The 26,363-nt window shown below is 50.4% G+C and overlaps 2 protein-coding genes across 2 annotated transcripts in view; one reads left to right on the top strand and one right to left on the bottom strand.

The window, feature by feature from the left end:
* Positions 1–1,381: 1,381 nt before the first annotated feature.
* On the top strand, positions 1,382–8,096 carry mrap2a (melanocortin 2 receptor accessory protein 2a; the record flags this gene model as incomplete). Its single annotated transcript, XM_084442433.1, has 3 exons — positions 1,382–1,496; positions 2,058–2,157; positions 7,676–8,096. The coding sequence occupies 3 exons, from the start codon at positions 1,382–1,384 to the stop codon at positions 8,094–8,096; spliced, it is 636 nt and encodes a 211-aa protein (XP_084298559.1).
* Positions 8,097–8,936: 840 nt separating this feature from the next.
* Positions 8,937–26,363, bottom strand: part of cep162 (centrosomal protein 162) — a gene marked incomplete at its 5' end in the record, with an annotated part of 21,881 nt that continues 4,454 nt past the window's right edge. Inside the window, 20 exons of the mRNA XM_084441732.1 lie at positions 8,937–9,318; positions 11,111–11,245; positions 11,695–11,793; positions 11,953–12,094; positions 13,735–14,405; positions 16,115–16,360; positions 17,241–17,348; positions 18,230–18,426; positions 19,058–19,187; positions 19,381–19,486; positions 19,747–19,859; positions 20,203–20,337; positions 20,637–20,813; positions 21,751–21,914; positions 22,388–22,628; positions 22,955–23,219; positions 23,922–24,003; positions 24,861–25,085; positions 25,308–25,442; positions 25,574–25,604. Of these exons, the coding sequence (XP_084297858.1) occupies positions 9,106–9,318; positions 11,111–11,245; positions 11,695–11,793; positions 11,953–12,094; positions 13,735–14,405; positions 16,115–16,360; positions 17,241–17,348; positions 18,230–18,426; positions 19,058–19,187; positions 19,381–19,486; positions 19,747–19,859; positions 20,203–20,337; positions 20,637–20,813; positions 21,751–21,914; positions 22,388–22,628; positions 22,955–23,219; positions 23,922–24,003; positions 24,861–25,085; positions 25,308–25,442; positions 25,574–25,604 (3,615 nt within the window). The 3' untranslated portion in view covers positions 8,937–9,105. The remainder of the gene's footprint in view (positions 9,319–11,110; positions 11,246–11,694; positions 11,794–11,952; positions 12,095–13,734; positions 14,406–16,114; positions 16,361–17,240; positions 17,349–18,229; positions 18,427–19,057; positions 19,188–19,380; positions 19,487–19,746; positions 19,860–20,202; positions 20,338–20,636; positions 20,814–21,750; positions 21,915–22,387; positions 22,629–22,954; positions 23,220–23,921; positions 24,004–24,860; positions 25,086–25,307; positions 25,443–25,573; positions 25,605–26,363) is intronic.

Here is a 26,363-nt window from a genome sequence, read left to right as displayed (position 1 = left end):
TTGATTTTGGTGTTGTTCTTTGTTTTGGTGTGCTGGGACTACTGCCTCTTGTGGTGCCAACAGAGAAATGCAGGTCAACATTTACTGGAGTAAGGGAGGGAGGGAGTGACAACCCGACAAACGCTATCTGTGGTGCTGGCTTACAGCCATGCACAAAAACGGTCTGCCTTGTATTAGTTAAGTAACCCTCCATCCATCTCACTTTGCCAATCATCTGTCATTTGTGTCAAAGCCGTGCATGTAGAGGAACCAGTCCTACAGGCATGCTGATAGTCTTTATTTAGATAATTTACATCAAAATAAATTTGTTCAAAAATAATTCTCTCCATTACCTTTCCTAAAGCTGGTAACAAACTTATAGGGCGGTTTGTGCCGGAAAATGGTGCAGCTGGATTCTTTGTAAGCGGACAGATGCATTTTCCAATATGACAAACAGGAACAGCAGTGAAATTAGCAGCAATACTGAGACATTTTACATCTAAATTGTCTACACCTGTCCTTATATTTACTGTATAACACAACATCTTTAACAGTAGGCCTAACTTTTGCAATTTTAAATTCACAGTTCTTATTCATTATTGAGTTTTTAATTACTGTTGTGGAATAATTTGTACTTGTTGCATATTACTCCTTAAACGGTTTACCTTAGAATGAAAATAATCATTAAAATAATTTGCAATATGAACTGGTTTGGTCAATAATTTTCCTTCCACTTCAAGATAAGATGGATGGGCAGGATTTAGGAATTCTACCATGTCATTTACTACATTCCACATCTCTTTTGGTAATTTTTCACATTTTAATTTTGTTTTCATAAAACAATATTTTTTTTCTTCTTTTTGTTCAAAGCTATAACATATTTCCTTAACTTCTTATAAATTAGCCAATTATGGTAATTGTCTCTTTATCGACCCTATTTATCTGTTAGTTTAATTAATTGCATATTTATGCCATTCATGCCAATAAAGCATATTGAATTGAATTGAGAGAGAAGGGAGGGAAAGAGATAGAGGGAGGGAGAGATAAAGGTAGGGAGAGAGAGAGAGAGAGAGAGAGGGAGGGAGGGAGGGCTGCTGTATACTTTCATATAGCCTTCGCTCCATCTCACTGGCACATTATCCGTTCGACTCTAGTGAAATGCGGATGATCTCGTTGGAAATGGATCGTTCTTCCTAAACAGTGAGGTTTCAGTAGCTCCGTGGGAACATCATAGTGAAGTTTATTTAAAAGCGGGATCATGTGCCTACCCATCGTGCTCAGGTTTAATGATATAGCCTATACAATTTACTGTCTGAAGTAAAAGTTGTTTGTTCGTTTAAACTCACCGTTGCGTTGTTTTGCATTTCTTCTTGTCCATCGGTGCTTTTGAGGTCATTTGGAGATGTCCGGGCTTAATCCAAATACCTCTCTACCACCGGACCAAGTCTACGAGTGGAGGTACGAATACTACGACGACGAGGAGCCTGTATCTTTCGAGGGACTCAAAGCGCACAGGTGTAAGTAGCCCAATGAAGCGTTTTAATCTGTGTTCGCAGTAAGCCATATATATAAGACGTTAGTGAATCCATTGAACCTCGCCACCAGCCGCTAGAGCCTAATAACTGAATAAACTGAAAAAGATAACAAATAAACTGCTAAAAACTGCACACAAAAAAAACAACTCGAAAAACTACCCGTCTTTAACCAGTGTCGTACGAGGTACTTACCGGGTACTTACAGGTAAGTATGGGGTACCTCCGCGGTACTTACGGGATACTTACCCGGTACTTAAAGGTAAAGTACCCGGTACTTAAAGGTAAAGTACCGGGTAAGTACCCCCGTAGCCTACTTACCTGTAAGTACAAACACCTACGCTCCCGTACACTCCATAATACGTCCCCTCTTCACCGTAAGTAACCCGTACCTACCTGTAAGTAGGCTACCCGGCAAGTACCCCGTAAGACACACTGGTGAGACACTGGTAAGACACAGGCTATTATTATAAGGCGTGTACCCTTCACATATAACTTGTATATCTTGTTCTGAGAGTTTGTGTTGATGCGACCTTTTTTCCGTAGACTCCATAGTGATCGGCTTCTGGGTGGGCCTGGCCGTGTTCGTCGTCTTCATGTTCTTCGTGTTGATGCTTTTGACCAAGACAGGAGCTCCGCATCCCGAGTGAGTCTCCCGAACATGCCAGCGCTGTCACATGCTTATCAAGCCCACTAGTCCGGCTCACACTAGTCAGAATCATAGTTTCCAGTGAGTACTAAAATCTTTGGGGGAAAAACATTTCAGGACCCTGGACAGCAGCACTAGCCTTCATCAACAACCCCAGTGTTATTCAGCACCACGGACAGCGGCAGCAGCACGTGGTTTAGCACTTTTTGCAACCTTTTTAACCCCTGGCATATTATGAACAATCCTGAAGGCCCCCCCCCCCGTCCTCCCCACAACAATATAATTTAGTATAAGAAACCATAACAGTAATTTCTATTGTTTTCATGTTTAACATTAACGATTGATTTTTTTCACACCACAAAAAGTGCTTATTTTTTTACATACACATGTTATGGCATCCATCCATGCCACTTAATTTGCCTATCTGTTTGAGTCATTATGTTTATAGCAATTCAAGGATGAGTGAGTTAACTAATGTGAGAGTTGTGAATGTATGCGAATAAGTTCATATAAAAAGAAAACAACATTTTTTTTATTTTTTTTTGTATTAAACCTTTATTTTACCAGGGAAGTCCTATTGAGACAGAGGTCTCTTTTACAAAGGAGCCCTGGCCAAGACGGCCACAAACAGACAATTCACAAACATTAAAAGCACATAAAAACACAGCAAAGCATTAGAACACACCGCCAAAACACCAACAGGGCACATGTACACATCCACAAGACATAATAGCACACAATACGACATAGCATGATCAACAAGCAGCATAAGACAAATCACACACCCACATGGAGCAGCACACAACAAGGCATCAAGGAGCACACAGACACACTCACAGAAAAAAACATAGCAGAATAGGTTTCCAGCAGAGCACCTAGCCAAGAGAGCAATTGCAGGCTCCACCCAGACCTACTTCCAAATCCTTCAGTGCACCTTTAAAGGCCCTAATGGAAATCAGCTGAGCAAGCTGCAATTTAGATTGCAGACGGTTCCAGGCTACAGGGCCAGAGAACATGAATGTGCGCTTTCTGAGCTTTGTGCGAACCGTAGGGGTGCAGAGCTGAATGGTGTTGTTTGAGCGCAGGGCAAATGTACTGGTTCTGAGTGTGATGTAGTTACAGAGGTAAGGGGGGAGTAACCCAAGGATGGACTTGTAAATAAAAAATAAGCCAGTGGGTCAGCTGGCGCGAGGCTAGAGATGGCCACTGAACTCCAGCATAAAGGACACAATGGTGGGTCAGGGCTCTGCAGCCTGTGATGAACCTCAGGGCACTGTGATACAGTGTCCAACCGGTGGAGACATTGGGTTGAGGCATGCATGTATACTAGATCGCCGTAGTCTAGCAGAGGAAGAAATGTGGCCTCAACTAGTTTTTTCCTGGCAGCATAGCTCCCTCTGCCCATTGTTTGCGGTCTCTTGATACTGTTTACCATTGCGCATTGCTATTCATGACTGGTTGTAAACAACTCACCCACCATTGTACCCTATATGTTGAATCAGACTGGCCATCTCTGTCTTCGCGTAGGCGTACACACTGGCTGAGCTTTATTTACAAATCTCTCTTGGGACTGGTTCCTAGCTATCTGAGCTCTCTTCTTCACAGAAGCCAGAGCCATTATGGCCTAGGCTCACATGATGTTCTGCAACTGATTGTTCCAAATGTGAAAACTGTGAAGGGCAAAACAACATTTAAATATGCTGCCCCTGCAGACTGGAATGCCCTCCAATAGGACTTAAAACTCCCTGAACTGATTTCATTCAATGCCTTTAAGGAAACGGAGCGTGAACTTAGTGGAAAATGTTTCTGTCCTTAAACTCATGCACTGCCTAATGCAACCCTGAAGCCTTATACAGTATCATTGTTTTTTTTGTTTGTTTTGTTTTCATGAAATCTGTTTGGTTATGTGTTTCTAGTGTGTGCTGCCCTCTTGGCCAGGTCACTCTTGATAAAGAGATTCCTTTTTATCTCAATGAGTTTTATCTGGTTAAATAAAGGCTAAATAATAATAATAAAAAAATAAAAAAATTGCTGAAGCAGGATCTGTTCCTAAAATAAAAGCCTAGCGCCTTAATTAGGGCCCGAGCACTGGCCGTGCGAGGCCCTATGGAAATTCATCTTCATCTTCATCCGCTTATCTGGGGTCGGGTCACGGAGGCAGCAGTTCCAGCAGGGGGCCCCAGACATCCCTTTCCCTGGCAGCATCAACCAGCTCTGCCTGGGGAATCTTTAGCCGCTCACAGGCCAGTGCGGAGATGTAATCCCGCCACCTGGTCCTGGGTCTACCCCACAGCCTCCTCCCAGCCGGACACGCCTGGAACACCTCCCTAGGGAGGCGCCCAGGAGGCATCCTCACTAGATGCCCGAACCACCTCAACTGGCTCCTTTCGACACAAAGGAGCAGCGGCTCTACTCCGAGTCTCTCCCGGATGACTGAACTTCTCACCCGATCTCTCAGGGAGACCCCAGCCACCCTCCGGAGAAAACTCATTTCGACCGCTTGTATCCGTGATCTCGTTCTTTCGGTCATGACCCATCCTTCATAACCATAGGTGAGGGTGGTGACGAAGATAGACCGGTAGATCGAGAGCTTTGCCTTTTGACTCAGCTCTCTTTTCGTCACAACAGTGCGGTAAAGCGACTGCAGAACCGCACCAGCTGCTCCGATTCTCCAGCCAAGCTCCCTCTCCATGGTTCCCTCACTCGTGAACAAGACCCCCAGATACTTGAACTCCTTCACGTGGGGTAAGGACTCATTTCCTACTCGGAGCGGACAGACCACTGGTTTCCTGCTGAGAACCATGGCCTCAGACTTAGAAGTGCTGATTCTCATCCCAGCCGCTTCACACTCAGTTGCAAACCTATCCAGAGAGTGCTGGAGATCACAGGCAGATGATGCCATCAGGACCACATCATCTGCAAACAGCAGCGACGTGATCCCCAGCTCACCGAACTGCAAACCCACCTCCGCGCGGCTATGCCTCGATATCCTGTCCATGAAAATCACAAACAGGATTGGTCCTCTTTGATCTGAGGTTCGACTATCGGCCGGACCCTCCTTTCCAGCACCTTGGAGTACACTTTCCCTGGGAGGCTGAGTAATATGATGCCTCTATAATTGGCACACACCCTCTGGTCCCCTTTTTTAAATATTGGGACCACCACCCCAGTCTGCCATTCCTTTGGCACTGACCCGGACCTGTTAAAGAGGCATGTCAACCAAGACAGCCCCTCAACACCCAGCGCCTTCAGCATTTCTGGACGGATCTCATCAGTCCCTGGGGCTTTGCCACTGTGGAGTTGTTTGACTAATTCAGTGACCTCCTCCAGGGAAATTGACGATGACCCCCCGTCATCTTCCGGCTCTGCCTCGATCGTAGAGGGTGGATTAGTCGGGTTCAGAAGTTCCTCAAAGTGCTCCTTCCAATGCTCAACAACCTCCTTAGTTGAGGTCAGCAGTGTCAATTCCTTGCTGTTTACAGCTTGGATGGTCCCCCGCTTTCCCTTCCTGAGGTGTCTGATGGTCTTCCAAAAGCACTTTGGTGCCGACCGAAAGTCCTTCTCCACGGTTTCTCCGAACTCCTCCCACACCCGCTGCTTTACCTTGGTCACGGCCGAAGCCACAGCCCTTCGGGCCAGCCGATACCCTGCAACTGCTTCTGGAGTCCCCCGGGCTAACATATCCCGGAAGGCCTCCTTCTTCAATCGGACAGCTTCCCTGACCACCGCTGTCCACCACAGTGTCCTAGGGTTACCGCCCCTTGAGGTACCTATGGCCCTCAGGCCGCAGCTCCCAGCCGCAGCTTCAGCAATGGAGGCTTTGAACACCGACCACTCATTCTCGATGTCCCCAACCTCCACAGGGATGCCAGAGAAGCTCTGCCGGAGGTGGCAATTGAAATCTCTCCGGACAGGCTCTTCCTCCAGACGTTCCCAGTTCACCCTCACTACACGCTTGGTTCACCTATTCAACGATGTATGCCCCCAAAAATACAAAATTCTACTTTTGTTGTAATCTTATATCAAAGTATATAATTTCTTACTTTCTGGAAAACGGTAGGTCACGTGCAATTACGACACCTGGTACCTTAGATTTTAGGCCAATAATCTCACAACATCCACCCTGTCAATCAAAACGTCAACTACTCTACAGCCTCAAGTGTTGAATATCCCACCCGCTCAATAACGTTCCAATGAAATTCATCTAAACGTATGTCCCACCCTTGCAGTTTCAGCAATGACATATTTCAATAGGCATTGCCACTTGTCTCTGTACATTAGCTTTGACATAGCCATCCTGTGCCACATTGTATTCATGTGTCTGTGCCTCCTACCTCATTAGACGTGTCTGTTAGTGAATGGGAAAGTAGAACTGAAGAATAGAGCTACAGTAATTGTGCTCTCGAGCTCCATGGAGCTCTTACAGTAATGGAGGTAGTGTGGGCCAAAGTGCCCACCGCTGTGTGCCTGGTGTGGGGCAGGGCTGCTCTGGCTCTGGTAATCACAGTGCTCCACCACCGACGTGACTCATTCATTAACTCGGCCTCACAGGCAGCTCTCTGAGATGAGATGAGAGGTGAGCCACAGCAGAACGAAACAAAAGACGCCAGCTACACAGACACACAAACTCATGTACACTATGACCACACATGTCTAATTACCGTTTAGGTAAGGAACCAATCTTTATTCTGCCACACAGTGATCACACATTACATATCGTGAGAGGCACACAGGTCTTGGTCAGGGACCGGACTTGAGATATATATATATATATATATATATATATATATATATACACACACACACACACACACACACACACACACACACACACACCTTGAACTCAAGACCATGTGCTTTTTCTCTATCACACACACATGCACATACTCAAAACACACACTCGCTAATCAGCGTTGGTTCTGAGGAATTTGAAATCCGAACAGCAATGCTGACAGCGAGGAGCGGTTGAGGTTAGCGCACGATAGACCCTTTCAGACGGGTCATCCAATCACCTGCCACGTAGTTTTGAAAGTGCCCGCCCTTTTCCAAACAGTTTCCAAAGGAGAGTTCCTACATGGTTATGCGAAGCAGACCATCCGGCAGCGGTCAGGTCACCTTACCCCCCCAGCACCCTCTTCCTCCCATGCCGTCCTGATCTCTCTCTCTCGTCTCTCCTGTGCCGTCCTGATCTCTCTCTCTCGTCTCTCCTGTGCCGTCCTGATCCCTCTCTCTCGTCTCTCCTGTGCCGTCCTGATCCCTCTCTCTCGTCTCTCCTGTGCCGTCCTGATCCCTCTCTCTCGTCTCTCCTGTGCCGTCCTGATCTCTCTCTCTCGTCTCTCCTGTGCCGTCCTGATCTCTCTCTCTCGTCTCTCCTGTGCCGTCCTGATCTCTCTCTCTCGTCTCTCCTGTGCCGTCCTGATCCCTCTCTCTCGTCTCTCCTGTGCCGTCCTGATCCCTCTCTCTCGTCTCTCCTGTGCCGTCCTGATCTCTCTCTCTCGTCTCTCCTGTGCCGTAGGAGTGCAGAGCCCTGCCAGAAGCGTGTCCGCCTGTCCAGCTGCGTGGAGGACCTCGCCGCCGCCCCCCCCAACCCGGACAACAACAACAGAGCCGGCCTCTCTCGCCCGCAGCTGGCCTCCTCCCGCTCCTTCCTCCACTGCTACGTCAACGAGGAGGAGCGGAGGGGCCCGGGGGCCGGAGCTGGCGGGGCCCCGCTGGGAGAGCGTCCCCCGGGCAGGCCTGCTAGCCCAGAGGAGGAGGAAGGCCTAGTCATAGGCAGCTCGCCGGGCCGGGAGTCTGTCCTCCTGGCCCACTTCAACATCCCCAACTTTGTGAACTCGGAGCACAGTTCCACGCTCGGGGATGACGACCTGCTACTGGAGGACCCGTCAATCATCCTGGTGGGGGACTGTCTGCCCAATGGCGACCGTATACCGTGACTGAGGTCCCGCCCATCTCTCTCACGGCCTCCAGTGAAGAGATGGATTCATCCTAAAAACCTGCATGTTTCTGGGCCTCTCACATGCTCTGTTAATCTATTCATTTCTACTTGGTGAGACTAACTAGCTTGGCGTTGTTATAAGACATGCAGGTTCAGAACGTAAACATTGATTGAGGCTGTAGCCAAGACTGTTCTGTAGCGAAGCTCGCTGATCGTCTCAGTCACCATGTCCCTCACGGCACCATCAAGTTCTAGTGTAATACATATCCATGTTAACACGTAATGGCTGCATGTCCACTGTCTTGTCTGACACTGTAATGCGAGAATGAGAATGGTAGAAATACTAGTATTATATAATACTAGGGTTATACAGTATAATGAACTCAGCTGCACAAAATACATACTATAAACAAATCAGAAGTCAAATCACGTTTTCTCCCAGGTGATTGGCAACATAGTACGATCCTCTGGAGTGTCTGCGAATCACTGCCTTCGTAATCGGCACACACACTCCTATTGCCTTTCTGCTGGGCCGTATGCTAATACATGCTAATATTGTTGTTATAGTATGCTAACGATATGCTAACAAACGGCACCGAAGAACAGGAAGAGGACAGAATAGAAATCCCTCCCTCTGGCCCTCCCAGAGAACATCCTGTGATGGTCGCTGGGTCAAGATGAGAAAGTCGAAGAGGTTTGAGGGGAAAAAAACAATTGTTTATTTATTTTCATCGCACGTCGAATAAATTACATACATTGGGTCCAATGATCCGAATATAAAACATTCTTCTTTTAGAAAAATACCAGTCTACAAAAGTAAACATATTTTTGTGCCTCATTATCCAACAACACCACACAGGGGATCCCTCTCATGAGCAGAGCAGAGTCGTGGTCATGAATACTTTTAGCCAACAGGTTGGCAACAACTAATAAGCCAATGTCTAGCCACAGCATGGCTGGTCTGGGGAGTGCGTGTGTGTGTGTGTGTGTGTGTGTGTGTGGGCGTGTCAGCTCCTCCAGGCGAAGGGGGCGCTAGTCGGGTGGTCCGGGCCGGGGATGACCACGCCCTGTCGCTGCAGCTCTCGTAGGACGTCCAGGATGGAGTCCAGCTCCAGACGGAAGGCCTCCAGCTCCCGGCTCTTCTCTTGCGCCAGACCCCTCCAGCGCTCCACCTCCCGCTGCTGCTCCGCCTCCACCACCTGCCGCGTCTGACCAATCACCTGGCGGAAAGGAGGGAGGGGGGGGGGGAGAGAGAGAGAGAGAGAGAGAGGGAGAGAGGGGGGGAGAGAGAGAGAGAGAGAGGGAGGGAGGGAGGGAGAGAGAGAGAGAGAGAGAGAGAGAGAGAGGTGGGGTGTTACGGACTGGAATAAGACTATCCTGTGTAGCGGAGGAGCCATGCGCAGGCGCTCACCTCTCCAGATGGGGCCAGATAAGGTCTTTCACACTCACTTCCTCCTATCGGTCATTGAGTCGGATTACATCTCATCCTCACACTCCCTTTTGTTGTAAGGGTGCCTGTGTAAGCAGAAAGGAGAACTGGGACCGTTCACACCAACGTCCTGGTTCCACTTTAAAGGACTCGGCCGGAACTGGCCATACTTTACACTTCCTCTCTACCCTCTCACACACTCTCTCTCATCAACTGCAGTACACAATATTGTCTGGAGGATTCCAGAGCCTGCATTCATATGATAACTGCCATTCCATGAAACTGAGTCATTCTCCCAGTGCCAGTGTTTATTCTTCAATGAAGGACATATCTGTGAATAAACGGGGTTTGGGGAGCGAAGATTAAAAATTGTGAATCCTACGTGTGAGTGTGATTAAGATGCAAGTGTTTGGATTCTATATGTTCCAGCCAATGCACTGAATATGATAATGTAATTTGTATTAATGTCCTTCCAATGTGGTGGTAATGAGATCGGATTAAAACATATCCTGAAAATTACGATCAGTCTCTCCGACCCCCAAAGGATAAGTTACGAATCAACTGGTCCCCAACTGGCCAATCACAGGACTGGGGCACAAGCACCCACCCCCCCAGCCAGCTGCAGGTATTTAACCTGTGAGCCGCCATTGTTCTATCTCTTGTTTCTTGTTTGCAACTCTTGTTCTCTTGTTTTCATCTCGTTTCATCTGTCCAAACGTCACGGACCAAGCCGTAGGTACGAGCGAGTCGTTGTTGAAAAGCAACCAATCCACAACTGTTCCTTGGATCCATCCTCTCGGCAAGAGCGAGAGTGGAGCAGTGAGGCTTTGCAAGTTTAATTCTGAACCGTTTCGGTTGGCTGTACACCAAACAGCGCCGGAATAGACTGTGAACTCTGAGTGTTAAGCCAGAACTCGCCAACAACAGCAACACCGCGACGAAAAGAGCCGGCGGACGACGCCCATCAACCAAACCAACAACGCTGGTCACGTGGTCTTCGAGACTACACCGAGAGCCGGCCCGTCGAAGCGAGCCGCGCGCCACACAAAACCGTAAGGTCCACGCTAAAACGCTGCTCGTTTGATGTGTTGTGGTTGCTATGTGTTGCTGAGTTAGATCCTAGGCCAGGCTGCACTCATCTATCACTTATTCCCTTCCTGCTTTGTTTCCATCTCGCTACATTTGTGTTCTCATATTGTTGAATTGTGTGTGTTCATATTATCCTGATAATTGATTAGTATACTTCAATAAATATTCCATGCTTTGATCACGTTGTAGCGTCATTAACAGATCTCTAGGTCACTTAATCGAGTCAAAGACTTCCTTTCAGACTGAGATTGATATTGCATTAGATTATTGATAGGCTATCTGTTTTCCCTCATGAGGGTGGTGCCCCAGACGAGTTGACATAGCGTAGTTAAGTCCATTTTCCTTCATAGTGTGATAGCCGTGGTATAACCATAAGTTATACCAAGTCATAGTCATATTTCCATAAAGCTATAAGCTCATAAACTGCTACACCTGTATAGTCATTGTTCATGCATGTGTGTGTGTGTGTGTGTCTGTTGTATGTCCGCGTCTACCTGCTGGAGCTCCCTCTCCCTCTGCGCGTGCCTGAGCTCCATGCTGTGGATCTTCGTCTCCAGGCTGTGGAAGTGTCTCAGCTCGGGGCTGTGCGCCTGCCTGGCCTGCTTCAGATCCTCCAGCAGCCTGCCCAGCTAAACCAGACCCCCTCCAGTTACTCATCCAGACACACCACTGGATGTTTATGCAATTCATCATTTACCCTGCCAGGACATCGTCAGGATCTATTGTGACTTAAGCCCTGGTCCAGGTCGGTATAGTATTTGGGGCTGTACCCGGTATACCGCCCCGGCGCCCTGCCAAGAACCATTCATTGCGCCATAAATAAAATTCACTTTTTTTAATCTTAAAAATAATATAAAAATCCAGAAATAATCTTAAATAAATAATAATCAAAAATATCTTAAATAGCACATATCCACTGATATTCACTAGCCTGGCTTCGCGACCCTGATCACATGATCTCTGTCATAGAGAAACAGCATGTGAGATCACGTAGTAATGTGGACAGAGTGACCAAAGACGACGATGAACGGTTCCTGGTTCTGAAGAGGGCGGTACCTGGTTCTGAAGAGGGCGGTACCTGGTTCTGTAGAGCTTCCTCTCGACGTTTGGACACGGCCAAGGCGTCTCTGGTCCTCTGCAGCTCATTCACCTGGTCACGCAAGTGCTGCACCATGACCTGTGGAAAAACACACACACACACACACACACACACACACACACACACACACACACACACACACACACACACACACACACACACACACACACACGTTTGTCTTAGTCAAATTGACCTATTGATTGATACCATTGATTTTTTGGGGGGGTGAGCCCTTACTTCCTGCGTGGTGACCTGATTGGTCAGTTCGGCCACCTTGGAGGACGAGTGTTCCAGGGCGTGGTGGGCGACCAGGCGCTCTAGCTCCCTCTGGTGGTCGGCCTTCAGAGAGGAGAGCTGCTCTGACGAGTTCTCCTGGAGCCTGTGGGACACACAAACACACACACACACGCACACACACACACACACACACACACACACACACACACACACACACACACACACACACACACACACACACACACACACACACACACACACACACACACACACACACACACACACACACACACACACACACACACACACACACACACACAGGTTACCACCTGTTCCTCTAGTCAGACACACCTCAGAGTGCAGGAGTGAGTCCAGTGGGACTGGCTTGGCGGTGGTAAAATTGGAAACCACGTTGAATCTTCATGAGTCATTTACGAACGCCAGGAGTGACTGATTCTTCCTCTTCCTGTCCTGGGTGTGATTACCAGCAGCCTGCAGGTGTTCATCGCCAGATACGGCCGCTCACTTCTGGTTGTCTTGGCCACGGCAGCGAGCTGTGTGGGCTGTAGAATACCAGCTTGCCAAAGTTTGTGCATGTGAGAGTATGCATATCAGGGTCAAATGTCAATTTTTTTCCAGACTTTCACGGACTAAAAAGCTGAATTTCCATGACCTACAGTATAATGAACTGTGCTGAGCACACAGCTGTGAAGGGCTCCCTCTCTCAAGTTTGATAGATCAATACTGTAGTAGTCTTACAAACTTCTATGTGTGTGCGTGTATGCATATGTGTGTGTATGCATGTGTGTGTGTGCGTGTATGCATATGTGTGTGTGTGTATGCATACAGTGTGTGTGTGTGTGTGTGTCAGTGTTGTCACGATACCAAAATTATAACTTTGAAACGATACCTGCTAAAAATATCTCAATACCGATACTGAAACGATACCACGGCAAAAACCTACATCAGGAAAAGTAGGGTAATAGAATAATCCAATGTCAGGTGTAGCCGACTGATCTCAGTGTTTGCTGTCTGCTGAGGCGGAGCAGGAATGTGAACTGTTTAAACTTAAGAAATTAAGTAAAATAGTAAGTTAAAGAAAAGTAAGTTAAATATATATTTAATTTTCATAATTCTATTCATGAAATAAATTAACTAAACTAAACTAAAATAATAAGCTTGGGGTGCTACAATAATAAAGTGAAAGTGTCTGCTCTGCTCCACTACACACAGACACTCTGAATTAGCATTCAGGTTCGGGGGCGGGAGCCAGGCTACTGAACCCTCTCCTTCACTCTGTCTGCTCGAGTGAGTCACGACCTCGCAGCACAGAGCAAGCGTGTTCAGATTATGACTCCAGATTTATTACTATTGTTTTTAAATTTTGTAACTTTCAATTAGATTTAGATTTAAATGTAGCTTTTGCTTTTGGAAATCCTCCGCCACAGTCTAGTGTAACCGACTGAGCAGCCCTCAGCCCTTTCACTTTCCTTCGCAAACGTTCTTTGCGAGATTTGCATTTTAAACTTTTTTTTCCATTAACGTTCGCCCCAAACGTTTGCAAACATAACCAGAGGGAGAGAGACTACTGCAGCAGAGAGGGAGAGAGAGGGAGAGACACACGAACATCGACGCAAATCGGAAATACGGCTCATTCGTTAAGTTGCGGTACTAATAAAATCCCGGCAGGGTATTGCGGCACCCGTCTAGTATCGGTCTACTGTGTAACACTAGTGTGTGTGTGTGTGTGTGTGTGTGCCGGTGTGCGCGGCGTACACACACCTGCGGACCTCGGCCTGGGCCAGCGCCGCCGCCGCCCGTAGCTCCACCCCCTCCTCGGCGCCCCGCAGCTCCAGCTCCTCCAGACGCACCCGCAGCCCCTCGTTCTCCTGCAGCACCTCCGAGACGTGGCTCCCGGAGAACGCCGCCGGCCGGTAGTCCTTCTCGTCCCGGGTGGGCGGGAACGTCTCTCCCCCCTCCCCCGGGGCGGCGGCGGCGGGCTCCTGGCGCTTGGTCTCCCCGGGGTGAGGGCGGGGGTACGCGGGTCTCGGCCCGGGTCCGGACAGCATTGTCCTCCTCTCCCTCTGCAGCCTCTCCACGGTGCGGCCCAGCTCCTGCGCGGCCAGGGTCTTGGCGGTCAGCTCCCGGGTCATCCTCTCCAGGCGGACCCCCAGCGCCGCCTCCGCCTGGCGCTGGTGGCGGGGCGGGCTGGGCTGGGCTCTCCCCGGTACCGCCGGCGCCGGGGGCGTGGCCCACCGCTGTGCCAGCTGCTCCCGGAGGGAGAGGACCTCGGCGCGCAGGGCGTCCTCCTGGCTCCGGTGGGCCTCGCCGGCGCGGGCCAGCTCCTCCTCCAGGGCGCCGACCCGGGTCTCTTGGGTATCTGACGGCGCCGGGCCGTCGGGCTGGACCGCCACGCGCTGCTCCAGTTCTGAGATCTGCTGCTCGTACTGAAGCTACACACAGACACGCACACACACACACACACATGCGCACGTACAAACACACACACACACACACACACACAGACAAACAGACAGACACACACATGCACACGCACAGACACACACGCACACACCCGCGCACACACAGACACACACACAAATGTTAAAAATGAATGAGTCTTAATGGTTTCCATCGAGCCGTTAATAGCATCCTTTTCATCACATCCTCACATAAGCATGGTAATTTTCACAGGTCATTGAGTGCCATTCATTATAGGGCTGATGAGATTCTCCATTCACACGCTCGGCGACATCAACAGAGTTTCACTTTCACGTGTTCATCTGTCTCTAAACCTCACGGGGGCGAGAGGGGGGCATGGCCACCCCCCCTGTGCTCCTAGCTGGTGCTATGGAGGACGCGGTAAGCGCGTAGGTGTTCAGGTTATTGTTGGAAGCATAGGGCTGCTACTGGATGGGACAAGTTGGCGTTGAGTCAATGTTGACGTGTGCCGGATGTGGAGGATTGAAACGCGAGGCCGTTACAGTACGTGAACGAGGATTCCAAAAATGTCCGATGACCTCCAAGAGTCAAGATCGGTTTACTAGCCATGTACAGTATATGGTTACGTATACGGCATACAGTCATGCTGGAAAGTCTGCACCCCCCTTTCACGTTCTCCACGTCTTATTACATTACAGACATATTCTACAATAGATTGAGTTCATTTTTTGCCTCAAACATCTACACACACTAGCCAATAATGGTGAAGTGAAAACAGGTTTTTAGAAAATATGCAATTTTATTTTACTGACAAAGATAGGTTGTTTAGGGGTTACAGACTGTATCTGTACAGTCATAGCCTAATACTTGTTGATGCACCTTTGACAGCGATTACAGATTCAAGGCGTCTTGGGAAAGAAGCTATGAGCTTGGCGCACTTGTTTCTGGAGGTGTTTGCCCGTTCCTCTTGAAATATCCTTGCAAGCTCCGTCAGGTTGGATGTGGAGTGTCGGTAAACAGACATTTTCAGCTCTTTCCACAGATTCAGATTCAGGTCTGGGCTCAGAATCTTGACTCTCATGGTTTGAGGCTGTCATGTGCCTTTTACTAAGTAGTGTCTTCTGTCTGGCCAGTCTACCATAAAGACCTGCTGGAGCGCTGCCTGGATGGTTGATCTAACATCCCTAGTGTGTATATATACAGAATGTGTGTATATGTGTATATATATATATGTGTGTGTATATATGTGTGTGCGTACCTTGATTCTCTGGTACTGCTACTCCATGGCTCTGGGCTGGTGTGTGTGTGTGTGTGTGTGTATATATATATATGTGTGTGTGTGTGTGTGTGTGTGTGTATATGTGTGTGCGTGTTTATATATTTTGTGTGTGTATGTGTATATATGTTTGTGTTTGTGTATGTGCGTGTGCGTGTGTGCGCGCGCGTGCGTGTGTACCTTGATTCTCTGGTACTGCTGCTCCATGTCTCTGGTCTGGCGTGTATATATATATATGTGTTTGTGTGTGTGTGTATGTATATGTGTGTGTGTGTGTATGTATATGTGTGTGTGTGTGTGTATGTATATGTGTGTGTGTGTGTGTGTGTGTGTGTGTACCTTGATTCTCTGGTACTGCTGCTCCATGTCTCTGGTCTGGCGTGTGTATATATATATATATGTGTTTGTGTGTGTGTGTGTATGTATATGTGTGTGTGTGTGTACCTTGATTCTCTGGTACTGCTGCTCCATGGCGCGGAGGCTCCTCTTGGCCTCGTCGTCTCTGCTCTCCAGCTCCGCCTCCAGCCGGTGGACGCGGCGCTCCAGCAGGGCGGCGGTGTGGCCGGGCGGCGACGCCCCGCCCCCTCCCGCCCCCTGCTCCGGCGCCCCGCCCGCACACGCCGCCGCGTAGATGAGAGCTGGGAGGGAGTTGGGGTTCCTCCTCCTCAAGATCTCCTCCAGCTCCTTCACCTGAGAGAGAGAGAGGGGGAGAGAGGGAGGGAGAGAGAGAGAGGGAGAGAGAGGGAGAGAGAGGGAGAGAGGGGGAGAGAGGGGGAGAGAGAGGGAGGGAGGGGGAGAGAGGGGGAGGGAGGGAGAGAAGGGGAGAGGGGGAGAGAGAGGGAGAGAGAGAGAGGGGGAGAGAAAGAGAGAGAGAGAGGGAGGGAGAGCAAGAGAGAGAGGGGGAGAGAGAGGGAGATTGAGAGAGAAAGATAGGGAGGGAGGGGGAGAGGGAGGGAGGGAGGGAGGGAGAGAAGGGGAGAGGGGGAGAGAGAGAGAGAGAGGGAGGGAGAGCAAGAGAGAGAGAGAGAGAGGGAGATTGAGAGAGAAAGATAGGGAGGGAGAGACAGACAGGAAGGAAGAGGGGGGTGAGAAAGAGAGGGAGAGATAAAGAGAGAGAGAAAGCGAGAGGGAGGGAGAGGGAGGGAGAGAAAGAGAGAGGGAGAAAGAGAGAAAGAGAGAGAGAGAGAAAGAGAGGGAGAGAGAAGCAGAGACAGAGAGAAAGAGTGGGGGGGAAGGGAGAGAGGGAGGGAGAGAGAGTTGGGGAGAGAGAAATAGAGAGAAAGATAGACAGAGACAGAGAGAGAGAGAGAGAGAGAGAGAGATGTAGAAGGGAGCAGAGGACTACCTTTGTGAATATGAATGACTGAGTCATTGAGTCAGTGAGAGACTGAGTGGATCTAATCTGCTCAATAGGGCCACATATTTAATACAACAGAACTGGCGTCGCACAGACAGACAGTTAAACACAAATACAAAAGGTCTGCGAGTCTGCTCCACAAGGCAGGCCTCGGTCCTCTACAACACACACACACACACGCATACGCACACGCACGTACACGCACACACATACTTGTCGTTCAAGGTTCTGGATCCTCTTGGCGTCGGCGGCCCTCTCCCTGGCCTTGCTCTGCTGCTGACCGCTCCTCTTCCTCCCCACCTCCGTGGTCAGCTTCTCCACCTGGCGACAGGATCAAACCCCCGGACGGTGACTGGTGTGTGTGTGTTTGTGTGTTTGTGTGTGTGTGTGTGTGTGTGTGTGTGTGTGTGTGTGTGTGTGTGCGTGACCTTCTATTCTGAACAAGATCACACATCACCGCACGCTTGACCCGAGTGCTTCCTACGAATAGAGATAAACGCCGAGCCTGTCTGTGGAGCCGTGTCTCCGTGTCTCGGTACCAGAGCTGGCGTTAGCGTTTGGCGGTGAGCTCCTGGAGTCACGGTGCCAGACTTTAGAGATCTACGCCTCTGAAGGTCTGGTGACGTCTCTGTTGAAAATCGTCGCTAGAACAGCCCCGAAATCGACGCTACCATCAGAACCTCTGCCTACATCTCCGATAGGGTGAAGGACCCGCCTTACTGGAAATGATGTCCTCCAAACAAATTGGAGTGTAGAATCAAAACAAAACTTTCACCACCCCATTAGGAAGGACCGCCCTAAAGACGTTGGATTGGTTCTGCAATGCAGGTTTTTTTCAATCTCTCAAATGGTTTCCACCCACTTTTAGCAACAAAACATGGACGAATGTCTTCAGTCTGTAGTTGAGGGCAGCGTTTAGAGACTCAAACCTGGAGGAACGTCTTCAGTCTATAGCTGAGTGTTGAGAGACTGACCCGTGTTTAGAGACTGACCGGTGAGTCTGCCGAGCCCCTGAGAGACTGACCCGTGTTTAGAGACTGACCCGTGAGTCTGCCGAGTCCCTGAGAGACTGACCCGAGTTTAGAGACTGACCCGTGTTTAGAGACTGACCGGTGAGTCTGCCGAGCCCCTGAGAGACTGACCCGTGTTTAGAGACTGACCCGTGTTTAGAGACTGACCCGTGAGTCCACCCAGCTCCTGACCTGCTCTGTGAGCCTCTGCGTCTCGGTGGCGGCGGCCCTCAGCCGGGCGGCGTCTCTGTCCAGCAGCTCCTGGTTCTCGGCGAACCACTGCAGCCGCCCGGTCAGCGCCGATACCTCCTCCGCATGCTGCTCCTTCAGGGCTGACACCTCCTCCGCATGCCTCTCCTCCAGCGCCCGCAGCTCTGAGCCCCGGTCACCTGGCGGGCCAGCAGAGCAGAGTAGAGTAGAGTAGAGTAGAGCAGAGCAGAGCAGAGCAGAGCAGAGTAGAGTAGAGCAGAGCAGAGCAGAGCAGAGTAGAGCAGAGTAGAGCAGAGTAGAGTAGAGTAGAGCAGAGTAGAGCAGAGCAGAGCAGAGTAGAGTAGAGCAGAGCAGAGCAGAGCAGAGCAGAGTAGAGTAGAGTAGAGCAGAGCAGAGCAGAGCAGAGCAGAGTAGAGCAGAGTAGAGTAGAGCAGAGTAGAGCAGAGTAGAGACAGAGACGAGACAGAGGAGAGACAGAGGAGAGACAGAGGAGAGACAGACAGAGCAGAACAGAGACAGAGGAGAGACAGAGCAGAGGAGAGACAGAGCAGAACAGAGACAGAGGAGAGACAGAGGAGAGACAGAGCGTCTGTGAGCGTCAGGGAGGCAGGGGTAAACGCGTGGGCACAAGGCCCCAAACAACGCCAACCGAATCCCAACACCCAACCTTCTAAAGTCGGCGGTTGTTGTTAGAATGTTGGAAGTTTAAAATTCAGCTGCAAAATCCATCCAACCGACGCCAACAGTCACCAACAGTCACGGCACAGCGACCCAACGCTGGTTGGTGTTGGTCGGGGCAGTGTGCAGTACCTGAGGTGTGGTGGAGGAGCTGTGTTTGAGCCAGGTCTCTCTCTCTCTTCGTCACCTGCAGGTCCACCTCCAGAGCCTGCTTCTCCTGCTGCAGTCTGTGGGTCTGCTCCACCAGGCGTGCCTCGCTCCTCTACAACACACACACACGCGCGCACACACACATATACACACACATATATATACACACACACGCACACACACACACATATATACACACACATATATACACACACACACACCCACGCACACGCACACACACACAGGTTAAAAGTCAGCCAGAGTGTGCCGTTTGCAGTGACCGCTCTGTGTTGTGTTTTCCTCACCTGTGCAGCCTGAATCTGACCCAGCAGCTCGGTGATGCGCTGACCGTGGTCCAGAACGCCTACATTTCCCATAGTCCTCGGCGTGTTTCTCTTGTTCCACTGCTCCCTGTCAGGGTGAGACGTGATGTCACAACAGCCTCCTGACTTCCGCTGACTAGCTTAACTATAAGTATAAGTGTGTATGTGTGTGTGTGGGGGGGGGGTGTATATGTGTGAGTGTGTGTACGTATATTTGTGTGTGTATGAGCGCGTGTGTGTGCGCGTGTGTGTGTGTATGAGCGCGTGTGTGTATGTGTGTGTGTGTGTGTGTGTGTCTTTGTGTGTGTGTCTTTGTGTGTGTGTGTGTGTGCATGCGTGTAAGCTCACCTGGCGTTGGCCAGCTCGTTCAGAAGCCTCTGGTTCTCTGTGAACATGGCCTCCTCGTTCAGCTTACTCTGAGCCTGCAAAGCCTTCAGCTGCAGGTACAACTTCTCATTCTCCTGAGGGGCCAATGATGATTCAGAGACCAAAGGAGAGAGAGAGAGAGAGAGATAAATAGGGAGGAAGGGAGGGAGCGAGAGGGAGGGAGGGAGAGAGAGAGAGGGAAAAAGACAGAGAGAGAGAGGGAGAGAGAGAGAGAGGGAGAGAGAGGGAGGGAGAGACAGAGAGATGGAGAGAGACAGAGAGAGGGAGAGAGACAGGGAGAGGGAGAGAGACAGAGAGAGGGAGAGGGAGAGGGAGAGAGACAGGGAGAGGGGGAGAGACAGGGAGAGGGAGAAAGACAGGGAGAGGGAGAGAGACAGGGAGAGATGGGGAGGGAGAGAGAGAGACAAGCAGACAGACCTGGTGGTATCCACGGATGAGTGTCTCCTGCTCCTTCATCTCTCTCTCGATGAGCGACAGTTTCTCCTCTGTGATTGGCTCTGACGGCTCCAGGCCCCACCTCCCTTTCTTGCAGGCTTCCTCCGCACTACGCAGCTGGGGAACACGCGCGCACACACATACACATACGCGCGCACGCACACGCACACACACACACACACGCGTACACACACACGCACACACGCACGCACACACACACACACCAATGGCCAAATGGATATGTTGTTTTGAAGTGCCATGGCAACATGAGCACGGACTACATTGATAAGCCAATGTGTGTGTGTGTGTGTGTGTATACCTTTCTCTGCAGGACGTAGTTGTCCTGTCTCAGGGCGGTGAGCTCTTGCTGGTGTGTGTGTGTGTGTGTGTGTGTGTGTGTGTGTGTGTGTGTATACCTTGCTCTGCAGGACGTAGTTGTCCTGTTTCAGGGCGGTGAGCTCTTGCTGGTGCTGCTGCCGTATCTGCTCCTCTCTGGTGAGAAGCTCTCTCTCCTTCTGGGCCAGCTGCTCTCTCAGCCTGTCCTGCAGGGGGCGCTGCTCCTCCTCCGCCCTGCTCTCCTCCCTGGGCCAACTCTGACATTCGGGGACGGAGATGGTGTCACCGGTTATACCACATTAGGCTGGTACTGTAGGTTAGACTAATCCAACCCAATCCAACCTTATTTCTAGAGCACATTTAAAAACAACAGGAGTTGACCAAAGTGCTGTCAATAAATAGCAGTCACAATAAAAACATATATAAACTATATATATATAACATATACAGTAAAACATATATAAAGTATTTTATATTGTTGGAAAGCCTGATTAGTCACCTTCACGAGGTTCAACTTGTAAGGATCGTGCATTCGTGGAATGAGCAACACAGCTAAACGTGTGAGTAGCGCCTACAAAAATGTGCCAAAATCCCCTGCAATATTCTTCTGTTGGCTGCATATAGATCCTGCCCACGCTACTGAGGTCCCTGACAGTGTCAAATGAATTAAGTGTAAAAATGGCCAATATGTGTTGTTTTTTCCTTTTTACTGTGGGAGAGTGCAATCATCCAATCCCCTAAGCAACTCAAAACAAGAGTGAATAACCATTTTTGGGGGGCGCTACCCACGCGTTTAGCTGTGTTACTCATTTCACAACCTTAAAGTTGTACCTCGTTGTAAAGGTGACTAATCAGCCTTTCCAACGATATAAAGCACAATACCAATTGAGATTATTAAAGGAGAGAAATAATCGACCGAAATAACGTTTCCTAACTATTTTTGAGAAGTCTTTCTTTTTCTTTCTTTCTTTCTTTCTTTCTTTCTTTCTTTCTTTCTTTCTTTCTTTCTTTCTTTCTTTCTTTCTTTCTACACAGAAAGAAACAGTAGGTCACAAAAAAACCTCACTGTTGTGCTAAAAGCCGAGGAGTATAAATGAGTTTTCAGCTGTGATTTTAAAACCGGCAGTGTGGGGGCAGGACGCCCTCCTAACATGGAGAGGATGGAGCTCGTTCCACCGCTGTCACACTCCTCACCTCATTTCCTCTGGCTTCCAGGTGACCTTCGCCCCCCCGGGAGACCCCGGTGGCATCCTGGTGACAGCTGGTCTGGATCTGATGCTGGAGGAAGGTGGCGAAGGACTGGACAGACGCCACCAGCTCGCTGCTCACCCTCAGACCGCCGTCCGGACCTGCTGAGACTAGAGGGGTCAAATTCCCTCAATATTCACAAACGTCTCATCGAAATTAATGGGGATGTATGGAAATTAATGGAAATGAACGGGAATAAACTGAATGAACTGAACTGAATGAATTCCCGTTAATTTCATACATTTCCAGTTAATTCCTGTTAATTCCCTTTAATTGCCATAAATGTTGTTTGTGAATATTCATCGAATTTTGCAACCCTAGCTGGGGCGGACTAACACAACATCTAGCAACATCTAGCCACAACCACAGAGCAACCTCTAGCCACATCTACCGAGCAAGGTTTGCCACCGTGATAACGCTACATTCAGATACAGCTGAAAATACGGCCAAGGTTGATTTAGGAGCCGACTGTAGATCTGTATGGGCCGGATCCTTTCCTGGTACGGCTTATCTGACTTGGTGGAGTCATTTGTTAGTTTCACAAGTCTGTCTGCTAACGCCGGGTCCATTTAGCGTCTTCTACCTTGGGGGCCGTCTTTGGGGACGGCCCGGGCGTTGAGGTCGGAGGAGGGACAGAGGGTCCTGGTCTGGGTGGGTCGGGATGGAGGTTTGGGGCCGGGTCTAGCCGCAGGTCTGCTCGGACCCAGGTTCCTGGGGGCCACGGCTGCCGGTTTCCTCTCCGCCCCTCTGCCTCTCCCCGGGGCCACAGAGGGCCTCCTCAGGGAGGAGACGGAGGAACCGGTCACGACGGGACGACCCGAAGCCTGCGGAGAAAGGCGGGGTCATCGTTAGGGGAATCGAACTGATAATGTGCGGTAACGCTTTATTTGAAGGGGTGTGAGTGAGACTGGCGTGACGCTGTCGTGACACTGTCAAAACCATGTCGTGACACATGAAAGAGTCTTAAGATATGGGAATAGTGCACGTGTGCGTTCGTGCGTGCACTAAAACAGCCTTGATCGTCATGCACTCGCACTAATCGCTACGTTCGATTTTTAACTCGCCCACTCTCAAAAATAACAGTTCTGACAGACAAGCGTCATGACACACAGTGTTCGTAACGTCGACGTGAAACTCCGTTCCCCCTGACCTGGCGTCTCCTTGCTTTGCTGGCCTGGGTGGTGGGGTCAGGGGTCGCGTCGTCCTGGCCCTGCATCAGCGTCTCTACCTGCTCTTTGATGCTGGGGGCCCGGGGGGGCGAGGAGGCGGGCGGGGAGGGGGCGGGGGCGAGGGCGTGTCTCCCGGGCTCTCTGCACCCCCCCGTGGCCCCCAGGTCTTCCCTGTGAGGGGGGCTCCACCGCGGGGACCCCCGCTCCGCAGGCCTGCCTGGCCTGTCTGGATGGAGCTCAGCCCCTCTGTGGGAAAAACACTGAACGTTAAATTACTGGTTCTCCAGACGTGCGTGTGAGAGTGTGTGTGTGTACTCTATGTCCCACCTTGCAGGCTGCAGGGTGAAGCCCCCGGTGTGTGTGTGCGTGTGTGTGTGTGTGTCTGTGTGTACTGTATGTCCCACCTTGCAGGCTGCAGGGTGGAGCCCCTGGTGTGTGGGTGTGTGTGTGTGTATGTGAGAGTGTGTGTGTGTGTGTGTGTGTGTGTACTGAATGTCCCACCTTGCAGGCTGCAGAGTGAAGCCCCTGGTGTGTGTGTGTGTGTGTGTGAGAGTGTGTGTGTGAGAGTGTGTGTGTGTACTCTATATGTCCCACCTTGCAGGCTGCAGGGTGGAGCCCCTGGTGTGTGTGTGTGTGTGTGTACTGAATGTCCCACCTTGCAGGCTGCAGAGTGAAGCCCCTGGTGTGTGTGTGTGTGTGTGTGTGTGTGTGTGTGTGTGTGTGTGTGTGTGTGTGTGAGTGTGTGTGTGTGTGTGTGTACTGAATGTCCCACCTTGCAGGCTGCAGAGTGAAGCCCCTGGTGTGTGTGTGTGTGTGTGTGTGTGTGTGTGTGTGTGCTGAATGTCCCACCTTGCAGGCTGCAGGGTGAAGCCCCTGGTGTGTGTGTGTGTGTGTGTGTGTGTGTGTGTGTGTGTGTGTGTGTGTGTGTGTGTGTGCTGAATGTCCCACCTTGCAGGCTGCAGGGTGAAGCCCCTGGTTTGGTCCATCTCTGGTCTGATGGGCCTCATCAGCTCCTCTGCAGTGGGCAGCTCTGAGAAGACAACCCCAAATCCAGCAACATCTCAAAATGGATAGAACCGTTCTTTATGGTTCTGTGTTACAGAACCGTTCTCTGTGACTGCGGTCCACTTGGGATCAATTTACAATTACAATTAAGCTGTGTTAGCAGACGCTTTCATCCAAAGCGAATTACAATTCTGAGCTAGTGTTGGGGTTAAGTGCCTTGCTCAGGGGCACAAGGTCTCGGTCACTTGCTCTAACCACTGGGCTACCGACCTCCCCATCCTACCCTACCGCCGGACCAACCGTCTAGTCCGGTGTGAGGAGTGTGTGTCCACCGGCAAGCTGTATTTGAGAGCTGCCGCTGTTTTCTTGTTGTTTACAATGGGTAATGAGCTCTAGGGCGCTATAGAGATGAGAGCTGTGTTCGAAACGCTTTTTAGCGCTATAGCGCCATGAGCTCTAGGTCAAAGTTGAACTTTTTCGGGCTAAAGCGCAGGCTGTGAAAGGCCGTTCTGACGACGAGGACGGTCAGTTTTTGGCCAGGCCGCAGAGACAGCGATAGCGTCAGCTAGCTACAGTATCTCACCTTGGCTGGTTAATCTGCAGTCTGCAAAAGCACGACGCTGTGCTAACGTGAGCCGTCAGTAGCCTAGCCGGTCAGCGGGCTTTCCCACGCGCACACAGCCTAAATCAGCTATTAACTATCAGCGCCGAAAAGTAGAAAATATTTTTACTTTTTCCGTGGAGTGTGGAGGACGCGCCCTACTGTATGATTGTTGTGTACTGTCGCTTGGCGACGAATAGCGCCGGCCGGGGACGACGCGGTGCGCCTCGCGTATTTAGCAGCTCGCAGGATCCGCCGTGTGAACGCGGCCTCGCACGTACCTGACTCTGCGGTGGAGGCCGGTCTGAGGGTGGCGGCGCCTCCGGAGCGTTCCCCTTCAGAGGCGGCGGCGGCTGGAGACGCGAGTCCGTCGTCGCCCTCCTCTCTGCTGTCCGGGGGCGCGGGTCGACGGGGCGGGTGGTCCCCCGACCCGGAGTGACCGATCTGCTTGTAGGCCTCGTGCAGGGCCTCCATCTCGCTCTGCCCGCTCTGGCCGTAGGACCGGGCTAGAGGGAGACACCGTCACGAAAAAAACAGCGTCAGGAGCCACCGCCAAACGGGCGCACTCGTACTCTCTCTGCCAACACACCCCTCAAAGGAGCGCTGACACTCCCTCCAAGATGGACGTCCCCTATCGGCGCAACTGTCGGCCCGTCCCTCCCCCAGGGGTTCTAACCCCAGGCTGGGCGTGCCGGAATGTACGGGTTACACTAGAAGATTCATCTTACCTGGTAGAGAGGAGTTGGTCTCTAGCGAGTCAGCCGTGTCCTTCATCCTCCTCCTCTCATCCTCCTCCCGGGTGTCACTCTCCTCTCCTGGGGGCGGGGCTTCGCCGGTGGAGTCCAGTGAATCGTGGAGAGAGACTGAGACAGCGCTATCGTCAGAGGGAGCACCGCAGACATCCAGCGCCTAGCCTACAGTCACGCGGACACAACAACTCCCAACCCCCCCCCATAGGGAGACCAGGAAATGAGACGGAAAATGTGGTTTCTACCTTTGGCGAGCATGGCGGGTCTCACTGGCTTCTGAAAGAAAGAGGCAAGACTGTGGGCTGAATACACAAACTAATCACACACACCAGGAATTCCACTATATACCATATTGACCTGAATGTACTGTGTACACACACACACTCACATATATCACGCCGCACACACACATATACACACACACACAAACACACACACACACTCCCTTACACATTACACTGACTGGACTACTGTTTTTATATTGTTCTTTTTCTTAGCTTATCCTTTTTTCACACTAGTATTTTGTACTCGCTCTTTGCACTCTCCTGTCTTTGCACTGTCCTGTCTCGTCACTGCGCCCTGTCCAATGTGCACCACGACCGAAAGCAAATTCCTAGTACGCTGAAAAACTGCACGGCAATAAACCAATTCTGATTGTGATCTACTGTACCGGTAGTGAGCATGACCCCTCTGCATTACTTGCATATATCCGCTGATTGTACTGTACATAGCACACACCGCACACACACACACACATATCACGTCACACACACTGGATACATCAACATCGCATACACGTTACACTTCGTACACTCACTGTATATACACTCACCGCACTCCATTTTGTATATCGTATTTTGTATATTGTATTTTGTACTGCTCATTTGCACTGTCCTGTCTTTGCACTGTCCATCTGGTCTCCGCACCCTGTCCAATGCTGTCTCCGTCAGCGTTACGCACCAGTGACCGAAGCAAATTCCTAGTATGTTGTAAACTCAACTGGTGATAAACTGATTTTTTTTATAACAAATTTTT

The sequence above is a fragment of the Borostomias antarcticus genome (assembly GCF_949987555.1).
Source record: "Borostomias antarcticus genome assembly, chromosome: 8".
Classification (NCBI taxonomy): Eukaryota; Metazoa; Chordata; class Actinopteri; order Stomiiformes; family Stomiidae; genus Borostomias; species Borostomias antarcticus.
Note: the sequence above shows the minus strand (reverse complement) of the source record. Positions and strands in the feature narration are given on the sequence as shown.